Source organism: Nomascus leucogenys, chromosome 11, assembly GCF_006542625.1.
Source record: "Nomascus leucogenys isolate Asia chromosome 11, Asia_NLE_v1, whole genome shotgun sequence".
Taxonomy (NCBI): Eukaryota; Metazoa; Chordata; class Mammalia; order Primates; family Hylobatidae; genus Nomascus; species Nomascus leucogenys.
This window is the reverse complement of record NC_044391.1, coordinates 72,017,681-72,032,293: the sequence shown is the minus strand read 5'-3', so window position 1 is coordinate 72,032,293 and position 14,613 is coordinate 72,017,681. Positions and strand designations below refer to the sequence as shown.

The 14,613-nt window shown below is 38.1% G+C and overlaps 1 protein-coding gene across 3 annotated transcripts in view; it reads right to left on the bottom strand.

Moving 5' to 3' along the window:
• Positions 1-52: 52 nt before the first annotated feature.
• The window catches only part of EIF2A (eukaryotic translation initiation factor 2A), a 37,922-nt gene continuing 23,361 nt past the window's right edge, over positions 53-14,613 (bottom strand). For all 3 annotated transcript variants that reach the window (XM_030822713.1, XM_030822714.1, XM_030822715.1), the window contains 5 exons: positions 11,846-12,417; positions 8,366-8,479; positions 2,547-2,675; positions 1,018-1,083; positions 53-448 (listed from right to left, as the gene is read on the bottom strand). In XM_030822713.1, coding sequence (XP_030678573.1) covers positions 383-448; positions 1,018-1,083; positions 2,547-2,675; positions 8,366-8,479; positions 11,846-12,417 — 947 coding nt within the window. In that variant the 3' untranslated portion in view covers positions 53-382. The remainder of the gene's footprint in view (positions 449-1,017; positions 1,084-2,546; positions 2,676-8,365; positions 8,480-11,845; positions 12,418-14,613) is intronic.

The following is a 14,613-nucleotide window of genomic DNA, read 5'->3' as shown; positions in this document are numbered from 1 at the left end:
CAAATTAATAAAGGATATTTGAACTAAGGAACTTACAATAAAAACAAAGTGATTAAATTTAAAATGTCTTTATTCAATTATATGGTATATATCTCCCTCTACAAAAAAAAGACACTTGTCTTTCAATCTGTCAAGCTTAGCTAAAAAATTCACGTATCTCTTTTCTGTACCACATATTGACATGACATAGAATGCAAGATATAAATATCAATTTAATAGACATTATTAAATAATTTTACACTTATGTAGAATCTTGGATAAATGGTTAAAATTATAGATTGACATTAAGTGTGGGCACAGGAATATTCTGTGTATACCAATGGGTTTAACAGAAGATGTGTTTGCACTGATTTCTGGTCATCAACTTGCTTTCCGTGAATCTTTAAATACCCAATTCCAAATCTTCCAGCTCCTGGAGAAGGGCTGTTTCTTTCTGAATTTTCTCCAACTAGAAAAGTTTGAAACAATGAAGTTATTATGAAATAATTACTGGATATGTAACCAAAATACAGAAAAAAATGATATTTCTGACAATTTATTATGTTCACTAGTAAACAGATTTTAAAATACAGGTTAGAAACAAATTCTAATTTGTTATCTGGTATGAATTGAGGGTGAAAAGAACAGACACTGTCTTATTGCATCCCTTTGGGCCCCCAAAATTTTCAGTTCTATATTTGGGCTTAAAAATGTTGAGAGGAGGAGGGAAAAGGCAAACAGGTACTTGGGAGAATCTTAAATTTGTCTAATATAACAAATTGCTATTATTTTCAGCAGTAATAGCATAGTATGCCTCTTAGGAATATTGACTTTTTCATTCACATGATCAATACCATATCTCTTCTATTTAAGAGTAAAGCTATTTAAAAGTAAAAACATTAAAAAGAATATGGCATATGGTTTTCAAAATAAGTTTTTAAACTCCATGTGCTCTTTTACCTGACTAAATACTTGTTTATAATAAAAGGGGGAAGGCTGGTGGTCACCACAAGCCTAAATGAAAAATGCAGAAAGTACCTGATTTTTTTCTAGCTGTTTTCCAGTTGCTGCTTGTTCTTTCAGTTGTTCAATTGCTTTCAGTTTCTGCAAACATCAAATATGAGTCAAGAGCAAGGAAGAAAAGTCACTTCAAATGCACTTCAAAGTCACTTCCTTATTAAGAATGTGAAATTCAAGTAAGGAGATTAATTATCTTACACTTGTATCAATAATGGTCTGTTAAAATGCTGGGATAAACTGTTTTTTAAAGTTAAATGCAAAATTGTAAATGTTAAAAACATGAGATTTGGCAAAATATTTTTCTCAGGCTTTTAATTAATGTTATCATGTATGTATGTGTATATATAAATGTATCAGTAATGGCACATTTCAATGCCCCATTGGACCTGGGTGATGTTTCTGGCTTTGAGAGAAATCTCAATGAGAGCATTCTGAAAGATTGTTGGTCCAAAGTCCTGCCTGATAAAAAGTGAATGAAAGAGAAATCTCATAATGCAGCTGTGAAGGGCTTTAGAGACCCTTTTTTTATCTCCAGGGCCACCCCAGCACACTGGCTGCAATATCACAAGTCAATACACTTCTTTTTTGTCTCTGTCTCTTCATCTTCAAAACTAGGATAAATATCTGCCCCTACTTATCAAAAGGTATCTAATGAAATACTGAGTATAAAAGTGTTGAGTGGCCGGGCGCAGTGGCTCACGCCTGTAATCCCGGCACTTTGGGAGGCCGAGGCAGGCAGATCATGAGGTCAGATCGAAACCATCCTGGCTAACACGGTGAAACCCCGTCTCTACAAAAAATATAAAAAATTACCCAGGTGTGGTGGCGGGCACCTGTAGCCCCAGCTACTCGGGAGGCTGAGGCAGGCGAATGGTGTGCACCGGGGAGGTGGAGCTTGCAGTGAGCCGAGATCGTGCCACTGCATTCCAACCGGGGCGACAGAGCAAGACTCTGTCTCAAAATAAAATAAAATAAAAAAGTGTTCAGTGGCCAGGCGAGGAAGCTCACGAATCCCAGCACTTTGGGAGGTCGAGGCGGGTGGATTAACTGAGGTCAGGAGTTTGAGACCAGTCTGGCCAACATGATGAAACTCCGTCTCTATTAAAAATATAAAAATTAGCCAGGCGTGGTGGCGCACACCTGTAGTCCCAGCTACTCGGGAGGCTGAGGCAGGAGAATTGCTTGAACCTGGGAGGCAGAGGTTGCAGTGAGCGGAGGTTGTGCCACTGCACTCCAGCCTGGGTGACAGGGCGAGACTCCGTCTCAAAAAAAAAAAAAAAAGTGTTCAGTATATTTCTATGCTGATGCATGCTAAATTTTATTACTCCAAAAATCAAAGTACTAAGAGTCTTCAGACATTTGTGAATATAACTAAAATCAATACCATTCCTAAGTGAACAGTGCTTCATAGTAAGAAAACAACAATGAGAACTGCTGATACCAACTTCTTAGATACCTGTCTTTAGGCATCTAAGTACTCCCTTACTTATATAATTTTCATGTACACCTTTCAATATGCACGTCTGTTTTTCATTTAAGTCTCTCACCTTCTTTAGGTTCTTGATTTTTTTGTCTATCTCAGGGTCCCCAGAAATTGACTGAGAGACAGTGTTTCGTGGTGTGCTCTGTGGGGCAGGAGTAGGTGCCAAATCTGGACTCTTGTCACTTCTTGCTTCCTGCAGGAAATATTTTTTAAATTCAATTTTAAAAACCAAAAACATTACAGTATTTAAATCAACATAGCTTTGGCATATGGAATACAGAAACTAAATATGTGATTTTATCTACATTTTATATAAAGAATCTGAATTAAAGGTCTCATGAAGTATGCTACATACTCCCATATTAGAAATAAAATGACCTTATCAGAGTAAACTAGGAGGTTTCTGTACCAGCCAACAAGCATCCCAAACTTTTGCATATTCTGAGATGTGACAGTAGATAGACAGTTTCAACATATGAGAGGGCTTTTCTATTTAAGGTGTTTAAAGTTTCACTCTTACAAGGCTCTCTCCAAAACTATAAAGAATATGTATGATCAAGTACCTGTAATGGATTATGCTACAAGAATAAGAATCCTACAGATATTAACTTATAATCAGATCAATTCAGCTTTGCAACAAAGTACCACAAAACTTTTTTCCCCTTAAAGGGATGCTATAATGCTTCCAATATGATCAGACCTCTGATAACTTTTCTTGTCCCTCCTCACTGATTCTGAATCACTTTTATTTCTGCTAAGGTGCTGTATACTCTTGCCCCTGGCCTTTGTGTACAGCAGTCTCCCTTAACCATGGTTTCAGTAACCAAGGGTCAACTGCAGCCCAAAAATATTACATGGAAAATCCCAGAAGTAAACAATTCATAAGTTTTAAGCTGTGTGATGAAATCTCTCAGCATCCTGCCTAGAACGAGAATCATTCTTTTATCCAGTGTATCCACAGTGTATTCGCTCCCCACCTATTTTTCACTAGTAGCTGTCTTGGTTATCAGATCGACTGTCACGGTATCAACAGTACTTGTGTTTAAGTAACCCTTATTTTACTTAATAATGGTCCCAAAGTGCAGAGTAGTGATGCTGGCAGTTCGGATATGCCAAAGAGAAGCTGTAAAGTGCTCCCTTTAAGTGAAAAGGTGAAAGTTCTTAATAAGGAATAAAAAATATTGTATGCTGATTTGCTATGATTTACAGTAAGAATAAACCTATCCATGAACTTGGGAAGAAGAAAAAAGAGATTAGTGCTAGTTTTGCAGTTGCACCTCGAACTGCAAGTTATAGCCATGGTCATTCATCTTACCACACAGGCATTGTACCATCTCACATTGTCGCAAAAAGGGTGAATACAACACAATTAGATATTTTGAGAGACCATATTCACATATCTTTTATTACAGTATATTATTATAATTGCTCTATTTTCTTATGAGTTACTGTTAATCTCTTACTGTGTATCACAGTCTCTATAGGGTTCAGTACTATCTGTGGTTTCAGGCACAGCTCTGCCCCTCCAGGATAAAGGGAGACTACTATATATTGTTCCTTGTGCCTAGAACACCTTCCCCCACAAGTCACCTGGCTGAACCCTACTTATCCTTTAAGTCTTCTGGAAAATCTCCCCACCTTAGGACTGGATAGTCGCACCTTTCCCAGGCTCTCATAATGCCCAGTATTTTTCCCTATGGTAACACCATATTCTACCATTCCCCATTAGAACTGAGCCCCTAGCATAATACTTGCTTCGTTGCACTGGCTAAATAAATTAAAAAGTAAAGGAATGACTCTTCCTTTATAATTATGACAAGATATCTATTTTGGTAAGAGGGGAAAAAAGTTATATAAGTATTTATTGGCTCCAAGGTAGGGTTTCTACTTCTTATAGAATTTCCAGTGGAATATATATATAATGCTCCAGGTCTCCATAACCTTTTACTCAGAGTTCTGGGTAGGATACTCTGAACTTTTAAAGCATCCTCAAGGAACACAGAATAGGGTATCACTTCTAGATCTTCAACTCTAAAAGTCTGCTTAAGAGTTTTTAGAAAATACAGAATTGAAGTCAATTTTTCTCTCTGTATTTTTTTTTTTGGAGACAGAGTCTAGGCTGGAGTGCAGTGGCATGATTCCAGCTCATTGCAACCTCCGCCTCCCGGGTTCAAGCGATTTCCTGCCTCAGCCTCCCAAGTAGATGGGATTACAGGCACCTGCCACCACACCCAACTGATTTTGTATTTTTAGTAGAGATGGGGTTTCACCATGTTAGCCAGGCTGATATCGAACTCCAGACCTCAGGTGATCCGCCCACCTCAGCCTTCCAAAATGCTGGGATTACAGGCGTGAGCCACTGCGCCCAGCCAATTTTTCTTTTTAAAGTCATGTTGGTTTCACTTTTTGGTACTCTTTAATAAACAATTCTTTACCTTCTACATGAAAACAAATTACCAGGCACTTTGAGAATTCAAAAGAAAATATTGTTTCTCCTCTTAAGGAGCCTATAAGTTCTGGTAATAGGCAGTTTATATTTTTCACAATATAAAATTAAATTAGAAGAGTAAATAAAAGAAGAGGGGATATTCTGCCTATCAAAATTCACTTTTGATATCAGATTTTAAAAATATAAAATTTTAGTTGTTTGTAATGAGCTAAGAATATAACTCTCTAGGAAGAAAGGTTAATGTTATACATGTGAAAAACCATTAACTGCTTTATAAAATTTATTTTTCCCCACAAACTAACCAAGAACAAGTTGAAATGTCTGCATTATTATACTTAAATTCTAGCCATTCTCTAGAAAGGACGTATATATGGTAAGATTAAATTCTTATGTTTCAACTCTTTTTTGGTAAAGTCAACAAACTTATAAAATTATCACCAGTTTATAAAAATACTAGTTAGATTATATACATCTGACTGCTCTATCTTTGACTATTTACTTCAGAGTCAGGACTAAGAAGGCCTGGATAAAGTGAGATTCTGTCAAGGGCCATTTAGCTTTGTTCCATCACACAGCCATAACTTTTACCAACTTCAGTCAGTCATCGCCAAAATACATACTGAATAGTTTATCTTGCAAGTTGAAAACCTTCGCTATTACTGGAAAAACAACTCAAAAAGCAACTCCACAATGAGAGATTACTGGTATCACCTTTGGTATCATCTTTAGTAAAAAACGTGTGTAGGTGCTTGATGACTGTATTGGCTCTTTTAAAAAAAAACTGACAGGTATAAACATATAACTGAGAGGTGTAAATTTATAACTGATCAGTCCAGCTGATCACACAATTACCATGAGCTATAAAGAGTTACACATTTATAACTGAGAGTTATAAATAACCATTATTTACAATAATAATTTCATTATATTAATTAAATGTGAAATAATTATCAAATAATTTGTATTATAAAATGTATAAACTAATAGAATTTGTATTTTTATAATTAATGCAATTTTTGCTTATAAAAATAGAATTCTAAGTTGAGTGGGTTTCAGAGAGGCCCTAAAACTCAAAGGGCATCTTAGTTATCAAGTTGTAAGGATACTACTGAGTTGTAATATCCAGGGCCAGTAGAGGTCCCTACTTGTACTGATGAAGGGACAAGACTTGCTTTTATACAAAGCTAATATCAAATGCATGGAATAGATCATTTTTACTTGGAATAACCTAAAGTTGACCAATTAAAAGATACTTCTGGGGATGAAACATATTAACTACAAATGAGCAAAATGGTTTTTCTAAAAGTCCAGATTTTAGCAGAATATGGCTGCATAATACAATTCTACACCTTAAAATAGTAACTGCCTCCCAAAACACATAACCAGCCTAGACCTGTCAAAATTCAAGAATTATCAGCAGGACTGTACTGGTGATATAGCAACCAGCTGTTAAAAATCTGCCGTTTCTAGGATGGGCACAGTGGCTCACGCCTGTAATCCAAGCACTTTGGGAGCCTGAGGTGGAAGGACTGCTTGAGCTCAGGAGTTTGAGACTAGCCTGGGCAACATGGCAAAACTCGGTCTCAAAAAAAAAAAAACCAAACCAAAACAAAACAAAAAAAACCTACGCCCATTTCCAGCCTGAAAAACATAGTGATAACCTATCTTTACAAAAATAAAAAAATTAGTTGGGAATGGTGGTGTACATGTACAGTCCTAGTTACTTGGGAAGCTGAGGCAGGATTACTTGAGCTCAGGGTTTGGGGTTGCAGTGAGCCGTGATCATGCCTCTGCACTCCAGCCTAGATAACACAGTGAGACAGAGAGTGTCTCAAAAAAAACAAAAACAAAAAATCCAAAAATCCTACCCCACTGCTACAGTCTGACATATTGGTGTTTCCCTCAAATTCATAGTTTGGGACGTAATACTCAATGTAATAGTATTAAAAGGTGGAGCATTTGGAAAATGATTAAGTCATGAGGATTCCACCCTCAAGAATGAGATTAGTAGCTTTATAAAGGAGACCAAAGAGAGCTCCACTGCCCCTTCCACCATGGGAGGACACACAGAAAGAAGGTGCCATCTATGATGAACGGGTTCTCACCAGATACCAAATCTGCCAGCACCCCAGCTTCTAGAACTGTGAGCAATAAATTTGTTTATAAATTACCTAGTATAAGGTAGCAGCCTGAATGGATTGAGACATGTACTCTACCTGAATTGCAAAGATGTGATCACCATAACTTCACTAACCAGACATCCCCAGCCCAGCCAATCACATTATCACCATGAGCTACACAATATCACAATTTGTCAATTATTTACACTGGTGTGGCTTTTCAACTACATAATCAAATAAGAAACTATTCTGGAAATATCCCATTATTTGGGTACTTCTGGTATTTCAATTCCCAGTTAAATAATTTCATATAGTACTATAATACTGAGTGCCCAAATGGCTTTCTAGTCATGTAATTTCCAGCTTCTCTTAGTAAATACATGCTTCAAGGAAAGCAAACTACACCACTTCACACAAGTGCCACCAAAAGGGTCTACAGCAAGTAACGTGCTTACATAACACCATTAGTGTCTCAGGTTACGATGTCAAGTCCAGTTTCTTTTGTCACCCATCATATAGACAAGATTACTTAGAAATTCATAGGCAAACAAAAGAAAGATACTCTGCCTATTTAAGTCTAACTCCAACTACATTTTATAATGTAAGAGCCAAGGTTTTTTGTGCTTTTTTTCTTTTTTTTCCAAGTCATGGTCTTGCTCTGTCACTCAGGCTGGAGTGGTACAATCACAGCTCACTGCAGCCTCAACCTCCCAAGCTCAAGTGATCCTACCATCTCAGCTTCCCAAGTAGCTGGGACTATGGGGTACATGCCATCATGCCCAGCAAAAAATTTTTCGTAGAGATAGGGGTCTCACTATGTTGCCCAGGCTGGTCTCGAACTCCTGGGCTCAAGCAATTCTCTCACGTTGGCCTCCCAAAGTGCTGGGTTACAGGCATGAGCCACCACACCTGGTCACAGTCAAGTATTTAGGACCACAATTCTTTAAACTTTAAGGCTTAAAGCTAACTTAACTGCTTTTTTTTTTTTGGAGATGGAGTCTCTCTCTCTCGCACAGGCTGGAAGGCTAGAGTGCAGTGACGCAATCATGGCTCACTGCAACCTCCACCTCCCAGGTTCAAGTAATTCTCCTGCCTCAGCCTCCTGAGTAGCTGAGATTATAAGCCACAGCCAACTAATTTTTGAATTTTTAGTAGAGACAGGGTTTCACCATGTTGGCCAGTCTGGTCTTGAACTCCTAACCTCAAGTGATCCACCTGCCTCAGCCTCCCAAAGTGCTGGGATTACAGGCGTGAGCCACTGCGCCCGGCCATAACTGACTATTTGTTTTGTTATGAGATTAATGCTCCAAATACCTGCTTTGCAGCTTTCTTAGCTTCATGCTTCTTTTGATTTTTAAGAGCTGTTTTTGATAATGGCTTATCGTTTCCTGATTGTGGTTTCATATTCTGAGGTGGTTCCTCTTCATGCTATGGAAAATGTAAAATAATTTTGAAATGGAGTCCATGTTGTAAACACCTACAACAAATTATACACTTCTGCTAATATAGGATAAACTTATTTTATCAAATTTAAGATCATTAGCAAAGATTATTTCGAAACTCACTGGTAGTGGCACACTCCAACTGTCAGGATGGATTTAATTAGGGTCTTCCTATCAGTTGCTATATCTTTCAATCATATCAGAGCTGGCAAAATTCACTTTAGTTTTGTTCAAACAGAATTTTTCTTAGCACTACTACAGACACATGATTCTTATGAAAACTAGATACCAACAACAGCTTCTTCTGAGGCCTTTTTGGTTCTAACTATTGTCAACAGAAACCCAGTTGCCTCGCTTGTTTTCTTCACACAAAGAATTACTTGCTAGATCTTTACTTGTAAAATCAGAGATTAGAAGATTAGAAATAAAAGCAAATGAAAAAACAAGAATAGATTATATGAAAATAAATGAAATAGAAAGGAGTAATTAACTAGATAATTACAAATCTGGGATTGACATATGAAGAGACCAAAAAAAAATTACATGGCTTGTCAGATTACACAATGAAGACAATCATTTCCAACATCAGATATTTATGTAACCATGTAACAACTATATTCCACAACAGAAAAAATGGTGAATTATGGGTTCAATGTATCTCCAGAACAGTTTTAGACAACATACAGTATAAGTGATGGCACTACAACTCTATCAGATTTATGTACTTACTGATTTCTATCTATATTGCTATTATTTTAATGTTAATTGTCTCTTAGACTCTATCATAACTCAGCACATCAAAAGTACCAGCTCTCCATGAAGTTTCTTGAGTACTAGGTCTCAGATCTGCATTTTACTTATAAGTCCTATATGGAAATGAGCAGAGCTCAAACACTTAAGATGCAGAGTAATAAATAAGAAACCATAAAGTGACCTTATCTTAGCAAATGCATTAACTATTTCAGGTCATCAAAGTTCTGGGTATGTTCATATTCTACTTGAAACAAACTGAATATTATGAGAACCCACATTTGTAGAACAGCAGACAAATTTGGAGTGTAAGGCTCTTTCATTTCATTTTTATCCATGTTGCATAAAATGCTACTTAAGTTATACAATATTTGCTGAACATTTGTTTCATACATAATATGAAAATTCTTTCAATAGTGGGCTCTTCTGTAGTAGTTTGCTTTGGCTGAAAAGTTTCTGCTCAGGAGAACTTTGATGAAAAATGAGGCAAGAAGAAAAGATAAGTTACAAGTCTCTTCCACACTTAGGAGCATCATGTAGCCACTGAGAGCCTTTCACTTGAGACGAAAAAAATCCACACAACTACTATAAATCATGAGTTTTTTCTGGTTTTGGTACTATGTGCTCATTATGCATGATTTCATTCTTTTTTTTTTTTTTTTGAGACGGAGTCTCGCTCTTTCACCCAGGCTGGAGTGCAGTGGCGTGATCTCGGCTCACTGCAGGCTCCGCCCCCCGGGGTTCACGCCATTCTCCTGCCTCAGCCTCCCGCGTAGCTGGGACTACAGGCGCCTGCCACCCCGCCCGGCTAATTTTTTGTATTTTTAGTAGAGATGGGGTTTCACCGTGTTAGCCAGGATGGTCTCGATCTCCTGACCTCGTGATCCGCCCGCCTCGGCCGGCCCATAATTTCATTCTTATTAATAAACTTTGTTTATTCAGTTTTATCAATTATTATGGGACGTTTTTGATGAACACATTTTAATTTCTCAGCTCACTGCAACCTCCTCCTCCTGGGCTCAAGTGAATTTCCCACCTCAACACCCCCGAGTTGCTGGGATCACAGGCAGACACCACCATGCCCAACTATTTTTTTTGTATTTTTAGTAGTGACGGTGCCTCACCATGTTGCCCTGGCTGGTCGCAAACTCCTGGGCTCAGGCGATCCATCCCCCTCGGTCTCCAAAAGTGCTGAGATTACAGATGGAAACCCCCACGCCGGACCAACGAACACATTTTAAAAGGTGAAGGTTTTTTGGAAAGCTAATAAATACTCTTTAAGTATAATTTATATATAAATTTTTACCTATAAAAAACTTTTTCTGTGGGGGACGAACCCCAACACCTTTTTTCCCCTACTGCTGTGTAACCCTCCTCCTTTGTGAAGTTATCTACTACACTGTCTTTGTTTCTAGTAATTTCTTGACAGTATTTTCTTTGTAATTTGGCTCGTTTCTGGAATTAGATACATGTAAACATTTCTAATTACTGGGCATACAACTACTTCAACTAAAATGATTTGACAGGACCACACAATCATCACGCCACATAAAAAAGCAACAATTTAGTAGAAATCTTAAATGTTAACAAAAAAATCCTGGCCGTGTACAGTGGCTCACGCCTGTAATTCCAACACTTTGGGAGGCCAAGGCGGGTGGATCACCTAAGGTCGGGAGTTCCAGAACAGCCTGGCCAACAGGGCAAAACCCCATCTCTACTACAAAAAAGTAGCTGGATGTGGTGGCAGGCACCGTAATCCCAGCTACTCAAAAGGCTGAGGCAGGAGAATTGCTTGAACCTGGGAGGCGGAGGTTGCAGTGAGCAGAGATCGCGCCCCACTGCTCTCCAGCCTCAGTGACAGAGTGAGACTCTGTCTCAAAAAAAAAAAAACCCTGATTTTAAGTTCTTGCCTAATTTCATCACCATTTTCAAAGTATTATTTTCTATATCAATTTCTCCCCCTCACCAAAATAAACCTACTACTTTTATGGATCAAAGAATTATGCCATCATGCACAGATTCAGAAAGCAGGATGGGTTGGAGTTACTTTTGTTTTTATCTGAGGTAAAGAAAATTCCAATACAGAAATAGGAAAAATCCGAAGTCTACTATATACTTTCTTTTTAAATCTAAATAAATATGATAAATACAAGTAAATATCGTGTTATGTCTTTATATAATTTTACATAAATAAAACAATACTGTTTAAATAGAACATTTCGATGGAAATTAAGAAGTTTCAGACCAGTGATACAATTTTTTTTTTTTTTTTTTTGAGATAGAGTCTCGCTCTGTTGCTCAGGCTGGAGTGCAGTGGTGCAATCTCGGCTCACTGCAACCTCCACCTCCCAGGTTCAAGCGATTCTCCTGCCTCAGCTTCCTGAGTAGCTGGGACTACGGGCATGCGCCACCATGCCCAGCTAATTTTTGTTATTTTTAGTAGAGATGGGGTTTCAACATGTTGGCCAGTCTGGTCTCAAACTCCTGACCTCAAGTGATCCTCCTGCCTCGGCCTCCCAAAGTGCCAGGATTACAGATGTGAACCACCACTCCTGGCCCAAAATAAACTTTTTTTCTATAAAAGTAGTAAAACTTTACTTACCAATTTGGAATTGGTGATTGGTTTATTTCTTAAAGCTGGGGGTCTATAAGCTGTTGCAACTTTAGGTTCCTCATTGGGTACTTCACTTGGAACTGCTTGGTAAGTTATTGTTTTTGCTGGAAATATTCCATCCAAAAATGGCTGCCAAGAAACCTGCCATAATTCTGCATTTGATGGCACATCATACTTGTGCAAGACAGAGCCAGTATAATGCCAAATTTTGTATCCATTATTAACCCGTAACCTGGGAGCACATGTAGCTGTTAAAATATGCTCACCATCCGGGCACCAAGCAAAATATGTAGAATCAGAAGCCACCGGTTTAGAAATAAGTTTGTAGTTTTTCACATCCCACACTTCCATTTGTCCCCTCAGATTTCCAAATCCAGCTAATACTAATATATGTCCATGAGGGCTATAGTAGGCTGCATTACGAGGACCAGTTCCAAAGTCAAATACAGGATCACATTTCAAGTTGAAAATTGTCGCTTTGGCAGGCATAAAACCATATACAGCACAAAACTCAGTAGAACTAGAATTCCAAACTACATCATAAATGGGGCCATTTTTTGCTAGAAAAAGAATATAAAGCCCAAATTAGCAATAAAGAACTATATAAATATTTGTAGCAAAAGTTACCATCATATAGTACTCACAAACACGTCAAACAGATAAAAAAATTTCAAGGAATGTTAACATTAAAATACTCTTACATTATATACTAGGGGGATTAATGTATAATCATAAATTTATTTAAGAACCCCTACTGAATCTTAATTTCTTTTAAACATTTTGGTAATATGGCCTTATAGTAATAGTTTGTTACTATTAATAAACAAATTTTTTTTGGAAGGGGTAATACGTGCAGATGGTAATCAAAATACAAACTATTTTATTTATTTATTTATTTATAGAAATGGGATCTTACTTTGTGGCCCAGGCTGGAGTGCAGTGGCAAAATCACAGCTTATTGCTGCCTCAACTTCCTGGGCTCAAGGGAGCCTCCTGCCTTGGCATTCCAAAGTGCTAGGATTATAGGCATGAGCCACTGTGCCCTATATTTTTTAAAATGCCACAAAAGACCAGGTGCGGTGGCTCACGCCTATAATCCCAGGACTTTGGGAGGCCGAGGTGGGCAGATCACCTGAGGTCAGGAGTTTGAGACCAGCCTGGCCAACATGGTGAAACCCCATCTCTACTAAAAATAGAAAAATTAGTTGGGCACGGTGGCATGCACCTGTAATCCCAGCTACTCGGGAGGCTGAGGCAGGAGAAGCGCTTGAACCTGGGAGGCAGAGGTTGCAGTGAGCCAAGATCGTGCCACTGCACTCCAGCCTCGGTGACAGAGCGAGACTCCATCTCAAAAAAAAAAAAAAAGCCAAAAACACAGGTCACTTTACACAAAGGCAACCCTCTGTTATATTTCTTGGATATCCTTTCAGAATTTTTGTTTTTGAGATGGAGTTTCACTCTCATTGCCCAGTCTGGAGTGCAGTGGCACGGTCTCGGCTCAATGCAACCTCTGCCTCCCGGGTTCAAACAATTCTGCCTCAGCCTCCTGAGTAGCTGGGATTACAGGCATGAGCCACCACGCCGGGCTAATTTTGTATTTTTAGTAGAGATGGGCTTTCGCCATGTAGGTCAGGCTGGTTTTGAACTCCTAACCTCAGGTGATCCACCTGCCTCAGCCTCCCAAAGTGCTGGGATTGATTACAGGCATGAGCCACCATGCCCAGCCTCTATTAACAGTTTTTGATGATGCAGGCTTCCCCCTCACTATACTTCAACCATACTGTGTAGTTTCATATTTTTATCTTCATTAGCCTACTAAGTGAAAATGTCTGTCTTGTTTTTATTTCTATTTTTTAAATTATAAGCATCTTTTAATATAAGTAATTTTATTTCTTTTTCTATGGGCTGATTTTTTTTTTTTTTAAAGAGATGGTCTCATTCTGTCACCAAGGCTGGAGTACAGCCGTGGGATCTTAGCTCGCTGCAGCCTCAAATTTCTCGGCTCATACAATCCTCCCACCTCAGCCTCCTAGATAGTTGGGATTATATGCATGAGCCACTGCACCAGCTCTGAGGACTAATTTTTACTATCCTATGCCTATTTTATTTTTCTCCAATTATTGGTCTTTTACTTGGCTTACTTGATATATTCAGAAAATTTGCACTTCCTCATACTCATCACTTGACTATTTAAAAAATATATTTTCCCCAACTTTTTGTTCATTTTGCCTAATTTATGGACTCTTTTCCTTTTCTTCTCTCATTGTAATAATCCATTATTCTTCTATGGTCAAATTCATTATTTTTTCCCCTTAGCACTCCTGTCTTGTTTAAATAGTCTTTTTCTACTCTTAAGATTAGAAAAAAAATTCTCCCATATAGTCTAATTTCTCTGCAGTCTTATGTATAAGTTTTTGACCCAACCAGAATTTATTTTGTGAAGAAGATAACCTTTTGTTTCAAATGGCTAGCCGGTTATCCCAAACCATATATTAAATGATCAATATTTTCTCCTCCATTGATTCAAATGCTGACTTTATTATATATTAATGTCTACAAAAGTATGGATCTATTTCTGGACTCTGTTCTCTTCCACTGATTTATCACTTTTACCAGTATATCCATATACCACAACCAAACTGTCTTAATTACAATTGGCTTACTTTTTTGTGACAGAGTCTCGCTCTGTCAGCAGGCTGGAGTGCTGTGGCGCGATCTTGGCTCATTGCAACCTCCCACTCCTGGGTTCAAGCAAT